Here is a 13,564-nt window from a genome sequence, read left to right as displayed (position 1 = left end):
TAAGATGCTCCTGCCATATATTCTACTGGCAAAATTACAAATAAAAACAAATATACAATTGTATTGTTACATGAGATCAATACGTGAAAAACAGAAAACTCACGAAGGTGAAATCTCTCATTATTCACAATGTGTATTTTCACTTGATATTATAAAGGTTATATATTTACAAGTTTTGGAAAACCTACTTAAAAGATTTTTTTTTTTTTTTTTAATAATCTAAGTAGGCTATATTGTTTACTAATATACATTTTCATCATTATAATAACCAGCCTATCTTATTAAAAAATATTTTGCTAAAAAGTCAACTGTAGGTTTTCCCTTTAACTTTTATTATGTCTGCAACTGAAGAATATGTAAATAGTCCACTATTATTTTATTTTTTTCGATTATTCGAATAGCCAAACAAATGTCGCTTACGATCTCGTGTACATGTTTGAGTTTGATGTTGTCCGCAACTTGATTTTGAATTAAAACCTACAGTGACTTCAATTTTAACAAAACAAACTCATTACTGAGAAACTAATTTGTTTACTTTATTACACAAACTATATAACTACAGTAAACAAAGTAACAGATGTCCTGCATTACATTCAATGTAAAAAATATATTTGTATCCAGTATTGCTAGTGATGAGGTGGCGACCTGCAGGGTGTAATGTAATGTGAAAATGTTTTTCAAAATTGTTTTTGCAAAAAAAAAAAAAAAAAAAAAAAAAAAAAAAAATCACATGTACATGAGTGTTCAATTCTTTTTTGTTGACACACCTTTTGCAGCAATTCCAAAAAAAAAAGCACAGCGTTTTAAACACATTTCATTCAAGAAAACTAATGGTCCAGTCACAGTGTTGAAACTTCCATCCATCCATCCATTTTCTACCGTTTGTCCCTTTTGGGGTGGCGGGGGGTGCTGGAGCCTATCTCAGCTACAATCGGGCGGAAGGCGGGGTACACCCTGGACAAGTCGCCACCTCATCACAGGGCCAACACAGATAGACAGACAACATTCACACTCACATTCACACACTAGGGACCATTTAGTGTTGCCAATCAACCTATCCCCAGGTGCATGTCTTTGGAGGTGGGAGGAAGCCAGAGTACCCGGAGGGAACCCAAGCAGTCATGGGGAGAACATGCAAACTCCACACAGAAAGATCCCAAGCTTGTGATTGAACCCATGACTACTCAGGACCTTCGTATTGTGAGGCACATGCACTAACCCCTGTACCAACGTACTACCCAGTGTTGAAACTTGAAAATTATATTTCTAGGGTACACTTATTAATGATGAAATATTATATCTCTCTGCGATTAATAGTGATTAAATTTGAGTTAACTATAAACAAACTATGATTAATCGCGATTAAATATATGAATCGTTGGACAGCCCTAAAAACTTGTTTTCACATTGTCATTATGGGGTATTGTCTGTAGAATTGTGAGAGGAAAAAACAACTCATTCCATTTTGGAAGAATGCTGTAACATAACAAAATGTGTAAGAAGTGAAGCGCTGTGAATACTTTACAGATGCAAGGTGGCTGCAATTATTTACCTAAAGGGACAACGGCGTGGATGGTGTGGCTCGGTTGTTAGAGCGGCTCTGTTCGATCCCCGGCCTCCACCGTCTTAGTCGCGTTTGTTGTGTCCTTGAGCAAGACACTTCACCCTTGCTCCTGATGTGTCGTGGTTAGGGCCTTGCATGGCAGCTCCTGCCATCAATGTATGAATGTGTGTGTGAATGGGTGAATGTGGAAATAGTGTCAAAGCGCTTTGAGTACCTTGATGGTAGAAAAGTGCTATACAAGTATAACCCATTTACCATTTAACAAAAGTCTAAACATTACCATTTCTGACGAGCTATTAATTTTTATAATCAAAGTTAAAGTTAAAGTTAAAGTACCAATGATTATCTCACACACTAGGTGTGGTGAAATTTGTTCTCTGCATTTGACCCATCCCCTTGTTTACCACCTGGGAGGTGAGGGGAGCAGTGGGCAGCAGTGGGCAGCAGCGGTGCCGCGCTCGTGAATCATTTTTGGTGATTCAACCCCCAATTCCAACCCTTGATGCTGAGTGCTAAGCAGGGAGGTAATGGGTCCCATTTTTATAGTCTTTGGTATGACTCGGCCGGGATTTGAACTCACAACCTACCGATCTCAGGGCGGACAATCTAACCACTAGGCCACTGAGCTTGTCATATATATCTGTGCAGCCCTAATTTGTTGCTATTTAATTATTCCATCCATCCATCTTCTTCTGCTTATCTGAGGTCGGGTCATGGAGGCAGCAGCCTAAGCAGGGAAGCCCAGACTTTCCTTTCCCCGGCCACTTCGTCCAGTTCCTCCCGGGCGATCCTGAGGCGTTCCCAGGCCAGCCGGGAGACATAGTCTTCCCAACGTGTCCTGGCTCTTCCCCGTGACCTCCTACCGGTCGGACGTGCCCGAAACACCTCCTTAGGGAGGCGTTTTGGTGGCTTCCTGACCAGATGCCCGAACCACCTCATCTGGCTCCTCTCGATGTGGAGGAGCAGCGGCTTTACTTTGAGCTCATCCCGGATGGTAGAGCTTCTCACCCTATCTCTAAGTGAGAGCCCCGCCACCCTGCGGAGGAAACTCATTTCGGCCGCTTGTACCCGTGATCTTGTCCTTTCGGTCATAATCCAAAACTCATGAACATAGGTGAGGATGGGAACGTAGATCGACTGGTAAATTGAGAGCTTTGCCTTCCGGCTCAGCTCCTTCTTTACCACAAGGGATCAATACATTGTCCACATTACTGAAGTACTGAAGTTGATCCACTCTTCCCTCACTCGTGAACAAGACTCCGAGGTACTTGAACTCCTCCACTTGGGGCAAGATCTCCTCCCAAACCCGGAAATGGCACTCCACCCTTTTCCGGGCGAGAACCATGGACTCGGACTTCTCATCCCAGTCGCTTCACACTCAGCTGCGAACCGGTTCAGTGAGAGCTGAAGATCCTGGTCAGATGAAGCCATCAGGACCACATCATCTGGAAAAAAGCAGAGACCTAATCCTGCAGCCACCAAACCGGATCCCCTCAACGCCTTGACTGCGCCTAGAAATTCTGTCCATAAATGTTATGAACAGAATCGGTGACAAAGGGCAGCCTTGGCGGAGTCCAACCCTCACTGGAAACGTGTCCGACTTACTGCCGGCAATGCGGACCAAGCTCTGACACTGATCATACAAGGAGCGCACCGCCACAATCAGACAGTCCGATACCCCATACTCTCTGAGCACTCCCCACAGGACTTCCCGAGGGACATGTTCGAATGCCTTCTCCAAGTCCACAAAGCACATGTAGACTGGTTGGGCAAACTCCCATGCACCCTCAAGGACCCTGCCGAGAGTATAGAGCTGGTCCACAGTTCCACGGCCAGGACGAAAACCACACTGTTCCTCCTGAATCCGAGGTTCGAGTATCCGGCGTAGCCTCCTCTCCAGTACACCTGAATAGACCTTACCGGGAAGGCTGAGGAGTGTGATCCCACGATTGTTACAACACACCCTCCGGTGCCCCTTTTTAAAGAGAGGAACCACCACCCTGGTCTGCCAATGCAGAGGTACCGCCCCCGATGTCCATGCGATGCTGCAGAGTCTTGTCAACCAAGACAGCCCCACAGCATCCAGAGCCTTAAGGAACTCCGGACGGATCTCATCTACCCCCGGGGCCTTGCCACCGAGGAGCTTTTTAACTACCTCAGCATTTTATAATAAACATATTTTCCCTCATAATCTCAATATTAATTTTGAAAAATTAGGAGATAGTATGGTTAATCATAGGTCAACAAAGTTAGTAAGTGTACAGTACAGTACAATAGTGGTAATTAGCATATGGAAACACTTGCCTTACTTTTCAAACAGTCTGTCTCCTTTATTGTGTTGTAACTCATTTGTATACACAAAGTGTATAGGAGGACCAGGTTGAAATAAAGAGTACACATGATGTACTTTTGTACGTAATTGTACTTTATATGCCATTATTGTGAAAGTCATACAGTCAGAAACATCACAAGGCACAATACAGAGGCACAGGCGTACAGTTTGGGACTATTCAAACCCTTTAAAATGATGAACGCACCACAATGTTGAAGCACATGTCATGATCGACTCATCTGAAAAGGGCTTTTATGATATGGGATCGGACAAAAGTTTATGTGGATTATATTCATGTAATGGAATGCCATGAACATCCTTAAGGCTAATAAGTATCAACTTCACATAGTAGTTACTGTACACTGTAATTTTGTTTGATTTGTTAACTTGCATAACATACAATACAACCTCTACAATACACAAACTCACACACATTTATATGTTTTAATTTACTTTATAATTTACATACACACTATATATCTTTGCGAATAGCAAAGAGCAGCTTTAAAACAGTTTGAGTGATACTTGGTAAGTATACAAGTAAAGCTATATGCTTTTTTTTTTTTTTTAATTGAACCAGATTTAACATGTGTTGAGTCAGTATATGCAACAAAAACAATACAAAGGACAATTTTGCAGTTTAAGTTAAATTTCAGTGAAAATTGGCTTGTATAAGGAGAAATAAATCAATTCATTACAGAGTCTTTGGTTGTGTAACCCAACAACAGTCAGTTGTTATTAATCACTTGTTATGGTGACTGAAAAATCAATGCAGATTAAATATTTAATGCCACTGTCAATTATTTTATATGAATGAAAAAGTCAGTTATGGCTTTTGTATAGGATATATATTTGTACCTTGAACTGTTCATATGCTACATTAAACATACTGTATACTCTATATATGAATGTATATTTCAGCAGACCTTCATTTAAAACTTGTGAGAAAATTCTTCAGTTATGAATTATTCTGTTAATATTTGGACTACAGTACTCTTTCAGAAAATTACTATATTTTAATAATAGTGTTACTTTATTCTAGTAATTTCAGCTTTATAGTTTGTTTTTCTTTTTCTTTTAATGTAGTCCTCCCTCGACACTTTCATATTGATGACTATGGTTTTTTTTGTCATTAATCAAACCAGCTCTTTTAGAGTAAAACTTGACCAAATATCACTGTTTAGCTTATCTATATAACTTATATAATAGCTTTCCTGTAAATACTTCACATGTAAACAAAGGTAAATTTTTGACGTTGTGGCATTTGCAGGAAATGCATGTGTCTTAACAGTCATTTAAAGAAGATATTTACATTAACGGAATACATATTGGCATTGTTAAAAGTATGTCATTACAAGACTGATTGCTGAACATTTGACAAGATCTGACTCCATACAACACGGTGCAAATACATTTTAGACTTCAAAAAAAAAAAAGACTTCAAAACATCCTTCCTTAACTTAAATCATTAATCAAAACAAATCATTCTCATCACAAATCAATGTTTTTCCCCCAATAAAAGCTTTTTATGCATATACAAATATACGCTTTTATTGTACATGGTACCATACATCCTGTCATGTCAAATGTAATCTAGTGTGTCAATGCATTGTCAGCTGTTCCCCCTTTAATGGGTTTTAGTAATTAGATAACATAAATTAAATTATTACAAGTGCAAAATCAAGATGACCAACATACTAGTAAGTTACACCGTGTCTTCTTGAAGAGAACTTTTGTATTTAGAGAAGTTGCAGGTTGAAATACCACAGTACCATTTGCCAGTTCGCTGCTGTCAAACCAAAGTGGGTTTACTCACAGCTTCACACCGTAGAAATTAAAATCACACTACATTTTCTCACAACTTTCTCACAGCTTCTTTGTACTTCTTCAGACCTTTGCTGTGCAAGCATTCAAACACACTCCTACCCTTCATACAGATGTCCACTTCCTGTTTTACTTAGTTCAGCATTCAGACAACCAGCCAGTGATGAAGCTACGGAATAAGACAAAAACAATGCAGTTAAATAAACCGTCCGATAATAGCAAACACACCAATTTGTCAATTGAACGCTCTTTTTTTGAAACACGAACTATGCACTTACTGTGAACTGACGGACCTCCCCATTGTCAACCAAATGGTGTTCTGTCTCTGGGGTGATGGCATAAGCCAGTCTCTGTTCCAGTAGAAAGGTGCACAATTATTTAAAATATATATATATATATTAAATGATGCAAGATTGAATACAGTCGTCCCTCACGGCGTCACTACAATGCAGATTTAATATATTGTGTATATATATATATATATATATATATATATATATACATATATATATATATATATGTATATATATGTATAAACATTCGGCACGATACTTCATGCTAACTGAGACTGCTATCAGCTAACAGCTATCAACAGCAAAGTTGAGATAAACTCGTTTGATTCAAGATGCACCTTATTTTTGACATTAATGACAAAGCTTTTTTGCGTGAGCTACATTATGTGGAATGATAAAGCAGCACACGCAATGCCAACAAAATGAAATGCCAACAATATAGAAATTAGTATTTGTACGTCATGGCTGTGTTTTAGTGGCCGGGTGACAGCCCTAGCAATGACGTTTGGAGGATCCTCGGTGAGTACTATAATCAACAGTAAAACACACTCAGGGCTATTATATTGGATGAAACGTGTGTAAAGGTGACCATGTGGGTATTATTTCAAGTTAAGAGGGCTTTTATTAATGTTCAAGAAACATATTTAGAAGGTTGTTATAACTGTTTTTTATGCTTTAATTATGAACATATTCAATTTATTGATACAAAGCCTACCTCACGGAATTTCATTTATCAATTTATCAATTATTACCAATTAACTGCCATAAACGAGGGAAGACTGTACTTGTTGTTAGGCAAACACTCTTGATCATGAGCCATGTAGTAGCTCAGACTTACATCACAAAACTTTCCGGGCAGAGTACAAAGTTTATAGAAGGCGTAAAGTGGCACCATGGACATCGATGAAATGGCCAGACCCCATCCCAGCACGTTGGCCCAGGGAGGGAAGGTGTAGGAGCCATAGCTGGGAGGGTTGAATGTCGCAAAGCTGACTACCACCATAAACTGAGAGAGAGTTGTTTGAAGAAAACATTTAGTTACATTTACATTTTTCATATGTCTGCTGATGTCACTGCAATAATTCAAGACCTTAGACTTTTACACAACATTTATAAATGATGAATGCATTTTTTTAAATGTTTGAGTATAATATAGTATACTCGTTGTACGATTCAGTATCGATTCTCATTTAAAAAAATCGATTTGTATTTGTATTTTTTATTTTTTATTTAATTTGTTTTAATTTTTATTAATCAATCCAACAAAATAATACAAAGCAATACCATAAGAATGCAATCCAATTCCAAAACCAAACCCGACCCAGCAACACTCAGAACTGCAATAAACAGAGCAATTGAGAGGAGACACAAACACGACACAGAACAATCCAAAAGTAGTGAAACAAAAATGAATATTATCAACAACAGTATCAATATTAGTAACAATTTCAACATAGCAGTGATTAAAAATCCCTCGTTGACATTATCATTAGACATTTATAAAAAAAGAAAAAAAAAGAACAATAGTGTCACAGTGGCTTACACTTGCATCGCATCACATAAGCTTGACAACACACTGTGTCCAATATTTTCACAAAGATAAAATAAGTCATATTTTTGGTTCATTTAATAGTTAAAACAAATTTACATTATTGCAATCAGTTGATAAAACATTGTCCTTTACAATTATAAACGTTTTTTACAAAAATCTACTACTCTGCTTGCATGTCCACAGACTTGGGTAGATCCTGCTGAAATCCTATGTATTGAATAAATAGAGAATTGTTTTGAATCAGAAAACTATAGCTTTTGAATCGAGAATCGCGTTGAATCGAAAAAATCGATTTATGATCGAATCGTGACCCCAAGAATCGATATTGAATCGAATCGTGCGACACCCAAAGATTCACAGCCCTACATCGTGGCATACAGTGGAACCTCGATTTAAGAACCCCTCATTGTACCAACGTTTCCCTTTAGGAACCACAACCTGAATATAATTATATGGTGTATGAAACATCGAACGGAGCCAGATGAGGTGGCCTCCCTGGGAGGTGTTTAAGGCACGTCCAACCGGTAAGAGGCCATGGGGAAGACCCAGGGCACGTTGGGGAGACTATGTCTTCCAGCTGGCCTAAGGAACGCCTTGGGATCCCCCGGGAGGAGCTGGATGAAGGGGCTGCAGAGAAGGAAGTCTAGGGTTCTCTGCTTAGGCTTCTGCCCCAGTGCTCCAACAACACAATCTTGAATAAGTGAAAAAAGATGGCTGCATGGATGGTCGAAACCTGTCTTAGTGTACGAATGTTTCATCCACTCATTGTGCACCTTTCAGTGCAGCCATTATGTTCCCGGCGGCACAGCCCTTGTGGACAGGCTAATCGATCACAGGTGCTCATTGTTTGTCAGCTCAGGGGTGCTGCTGTTACATACTGTGCTACTTTGTGTGCGTTGTATGTGTTGTTTAGCCTTTTTACAACCTTTTTCTAGTTTTGCTAGCTCCAAAGAAAGCAATGGACAAGTGATGTGTGGTTTGAATCATTCAGGAAGACTATTTACAGTGACACTGCCGCGCTGTTAAAGTTAAGGAGTTTTGTGATTTCAAACTGTGAGACCACCACAAGGCTAGTGACAGAGTGTGTGTGTGTGTGTGTGTGTGTGTGTGTGTGTGTGTGTGTGTGTGTGTGTGTGCGTGCGTGCGTGCGTGCGTGCGTGCGTGCGTGCGTGCGTGCGTGCGTGCGTGTGTGTATAGCACCTTATATTGTTTTCAAAGTCGTTTATCAAAATATTGACTTTTGTCTAGCCCGGAACACATGATTATTTATGTTTACATTGTTTCTTCTGAAGAAATTTGCTTCAATATATAAACTTTTCTATTTACGAACCCTGTTCAAGCACCGATTAGGTTTGTGAATCGAGGTTCCACTGTAGCTGTTTTTTCTTCTGTTAGCTATGAGACTATCTTTTGGTAAAAGGAGGATGATGAAACAATGCTTGGATTTCAGTCATCCCGATTCTAGAGTAGACACTTCAATTTGTGTCCAAGTTACTCAAATGCTGCACCTTTATGGACAGGTAGATCTTTTGAGAATTAGGTTTGGATGTTCTCTATTTGTGCTACATTGCACTGTTCTACCATGTCAAAACGATCACTGTGAAAAACAAAAATGCTATCAGAATTTTGCACAGAGCAATTTATTAATTTTTATTTTCATAATATTAAATAGTTACTTACCAGGAGGAAGCAGGGGCTTACAAACTTCCAGCACAACCTCCAGTACCTCCCTGGCCTTTGACCAATCATCTCCTCGATGTCGTCACTGAAACGGTCCACTCCTTTGGATAACAACACACAAAACACTGTGAGATTAAAACTAGAGAGCCACCTTTCATTTGAAAAATAATGACTCCATAGTGGATTCAACTTGTTGTCATGAGAATTTACAGGAGCTTTGTATAAATAACTTTGGGTCCATTTACGAAACACTGATGCATGGTCATGATGCACATATTAAATTTTTTTCTGATATTTCTTTAAATGTGGGTATAATTTTTCACAAAATAAATTGTTTCATGTACTCTAAGAAGAATGATGTAGCACCAAAAAAGGGGGGTCAGCGGGGACTGTGGGGATATTTGATTTACGACCCGGAAGTGGGGGAGGGGGCTATGACCCCCAGGACGTGGGCATGGCTTCCACATAGCACCAATTTGGGGGAACGATTGGGGGATGACGTCACACTGATAGGGCGTGGCCTAAACAGGAAACAGGAAGTATATACTGTATGTAATATCCGGCCACCATTTTAATTTTGTAGTTTTTAAGCTTTAACTTAAAACATAGTTGACATACTGTTTTACATATTATTATTTTATAAACATTATTTAGTTATGAAAAAAAAAAAAAAAAAACTCTCTGTGGAATACACAGTTTCACACACACCCCTTCACACACACACACGCATACTTAATCCCATAGACATGGCACGTGTCTCTCTCCTACATCAAAGACAATTATCTACAGCTAATAGTGTATAGTCTGGTATTCAAATTTTTGGTATTAAATTTTTTACGTGAAATACTTCAATTTGATTTTATTGATCTTAATCCATCCTTCTTAAAGTGGTATCTAATTTATATTTCCACTGTTTTAAAGTTATCATACAACTTGATCATTTATTCACATTTTCTTAGGAAAGCCTCCAACATTGTTTGTTTTAACCCCCATTACTCACAAGGCAATTTGTATGCATATACACTGAGAGACAGGAACATCAAAGCCCTTTCCACAGAATGTGTCATATATTTAATTGGAAAAACTGCAAATTAAAAATAAATTAAATTTAGCTTCTTGATTTACAATATTTAAACAAGTGTAAATGTCTATTTTATGGAGCTTTTAGACAATCAATGCATTCCTATGGTTTTAACATTGTTTTCTTATAGCAAAACTTATTTTGTATGTTGTTAATATTTTAGAGCGTATTTTTTATGTGTCTCGTCCTAACCCTTTACTAAAGCAATGATAATAATGATAATTTTAATAATAATAATAATAATATTTAAACTATATTTGCAATCTAGTGGTCAATATCCTTAGCTAGAAGACAGTACAATTGCAAAATATCATTTTTTTATTATTTTTTTGGTAGCATTCTGCTATAGGCATAAGAGCTGAGTGTCATACTCATTTTACTTATTGAATAAATGAATAATTTTTAAGGCAATTTTACAACTATTCATTATGGTAAAGGTTCCTCGTTTAACTGCTACAAACTATCTACAGTATCTCCCTTACCTGAATGCATCAGAATGGCCTTTTAAAGGTGTAATTAACAAAAAATAAGCGTGTATTTACTTCTAAACACTGTCCTGCTTTTTAAACACTACAAACAAAAATATTATATTACTACCAACATTTCAAAAATCAACAGTGGGTTTTAACATTACTACACATAATACCACATATAAAAAAAATGCACATACAGCACGCACAAATATAGAAATGTCTAGATTATGACTTATGTGCTTAATCAGTTTTAGCTATATTATATAGTAAAAAAAATAATGTTTTCTATAGGACTTGATACATAAAAAATGCGCTATAAAATACGACCATACAAAATATGTTTTGTTTTAAGAAAAACAATGTTAAAACCATAGGAATGCATGATTGTCTAAATGCTCCACACTTGTTTAATTATTGTAAACCAAGGGGGGAGGAGTATATGTATAGCTAGAATTCACTGAAATACAAGTATTTCTTATATATATATATATATATATATATATATATATATATATATATATATATATATATATAAATAAAATAAATACTTGACTTTCAGTTAATTCTAGCTATATATATATATATATATATATATATATGTATTTTATTATATATATATATATATATATATATAAATATATATATATATATATACATATAAATAAAATAAATACTTGAATTTCAGTGTTAATTTATTTACACATATACTCACATAACACTCCTCTCTACTCATTGTTGTATTTGAAAGTGCAATGCTTTGCAGCCAGTAGCACAGCCTTTGAAGGAGCATGTGCAGTGTAATATTCTGGGTTGGAGTCGATAACCAGGTGAGGTGATGAAGTTACGTCTCTTTACTTTATACTTCAGAACCGACTCCCGCACTTGCCCATGACAAACTGGTGCTTTGTTTTAAAGATGTGATATTTGGATTTACGCTATATGAAAACAAATTTGAAAAGGAATTTTACCATTGCAACCTCATTATACTGTTGGCTAAATTGTATATTCATAAATGTAAGTTTCTCAATACCCGACCTGTTTTTTGTGCCTTTAAAAAAGATTTAGAACTCTACGTTAAAACACTCTCTACCTCTAACAACCAAAAAGCTGTGAAAACGATGATGCTGTGCTCCAAATTTGGATTATTTACGGAACTTGTGTGAGCCTATGGCTTTACATTTTGTTACACATATATATATATATATATATATATATATACATATATATATATATATATATATATATATATATATATATATATATATATTGCATTCTTCTTTAGTTGCTTTATTGAGTTTACAAACCCCCTGGCGCTGTTTTGTACTGTTTCTGTACTTGTTTTGCTTATTATTTTTTCTTTGATTGTATGTAAATGTTGAATGTTATAATTAAAGGTTTTTAAAAAAAAAAAAATACAATGACTCCCACACTTGCCGCCAGAGTGCGCAATACAACGTAAACAGTTGGCCAACCAAAAAGTAACCACAGAACACTATACGGTATAGTGTTCAGTGGTTACTCTTTGGTTGGCCAAGCGGACGTGACGACAGGCTGTCCTCACTCAGGTCCGCACGGATCTGGAGGGGGCGTGCCTCATGTCCGGCTGGAAATCGGGAGAAATTCGGGAAAATGGTTGTCCCGGGAGATTTTCGGGAGAGGCACTGAAATTTGGGAGTCTCCCGGAAAATTCGGGAGGGTTGGCAAGTATGTGCTTTGGCAGAATTTTGGTGACTATGAAAACTACAAGTTGTGATACCCCTTTCTGACTGAAGGAATCATAAATCATTTTGATTTAAGAACCACAACCAAGACTGCAGACAGTTTAAAAACTACAAAATTAAAACGGCGGCCGGAAATGGTGTTTACTTCCTGTTTCTGGTTTAGGCCACGCTCTATGTGTGTGACATCATACCCCTAATAGCACCCCCCAAGATGTGCTATGTGGAAGCCATGCCAACTTCCTGGGGGGTCGTAACCCCCCCTACTTTTGGGTCATAAAGCAATTATCCCCACAGTCCCCGCTGACCCCCCTTTTTTGGTTCTACATCATTCTTCTATTATATCTTATCATGTCACAGTTGTCCAATTGTATAGTATTATACAGTTCCTATAATGTAAAAAGAAAACCTACCAAATTCCAAAAGATAATATGTTTGGATTTAATATGGTCAATGTTGGCTGGTAAGACCATTTCAATGTGTTCTTAAGCAAAGTAAAATGTAAAGAGAATTTGCTTTCCCACCCAGAAGTTATATCTCACTGGTAAGATTTGTATTGCGAAGGACAGCAGAACGAAAGACCAATGTGGGCAGGGTTTGGAAAGGTCCTTGTCAAAAACTATGAGAAAAGAAAAAAAAGGCTCATAGTGGCCGTAGGCTTGATTTATGAGGCCTGCCAAGGTCAAGACCCGTCAAAGTGGGGCAATATACAGACTCCACCGCCTGAGGGCGAGTTTGTATTGAACCCACCCGGTGAGGCTTAGTGGATATGTGAAAAGGAACCCAGGACAGAAGTTCAGGTCAGTTTTTTTCTGACATTCACATTATATTCTTTGATTATGTTGCTGTTTTAAAATGGGTCAGTCATTACCACACATACTAAAAGTGTCCTGATCCAATATTCATATAGGCCCAATATTCCCAAAAAATCAGTATCAGATTATATCGGCTTGCATATCAACTCTCAAAAATAGGCAGTCTTGCTTGTGCAATGCCGGACACCAAGTTAACAGCTAAATGTCTTCCAATAAGTACACAAAGTTGATA

The 13,564-nt window shown here is 37.5% G+C and overlaps 1 protein-coding gene across 1 annotated transcript in view; it reads right to left on the bottom strand.

Annotated features, from left to right (window-relative positions):
- Nucleotides 1–4,001: 4,001 nt before the first annotated feature.
- Nucleotides 4,002–13,564, bottom strand: part of slc6a3 (solute carrier family 6 member 3) — a 32,487-nt gene continuing 22,924 nt past the window's right edge. The window contains exons 13-16 of the mRNA XM_061951084.1: nt 9,246–9,346; nt 6,852–7,019; nt 5,999–6,070; nt 4,002–5,889 (exon numbers count right to left, since the gene is read on the bottom strand). Coding sequence (XP_061807068.1) covers nt 5,866–5,889; nt 5,999–6,070; nt 6,852–7,019; nt 9,246–9,346 — 365 coding nt within the window. The 3' untranslated portion in view covers nt 4,002–5,865. The remainder of the gene's footprint in view (nt 5,890–5,998; nt 6,071–6,851; nt 7,020–9,245; nt 9,347–13,564) is intronic.

Source organism: Nerophis lumbriciformis, linkage group LG04 (genome assembly GCF_033978685.3).
Source record: "Nerophis lumbriciformis linkage group LG04, RoL_Nlum_v2.1, whole genome shotgun sequence".
In the NCBI taxonomy this organism is placed as follows: Eukaryota; Metazoa; Chordata; class Actinopteri; order Syngnathiformes; family Syngnathidae; genus Nerophis; species Nerophis lumbriciformis.
This window is presented reverse-complemented; position numbering and strand designations above follow the sequence as displayed.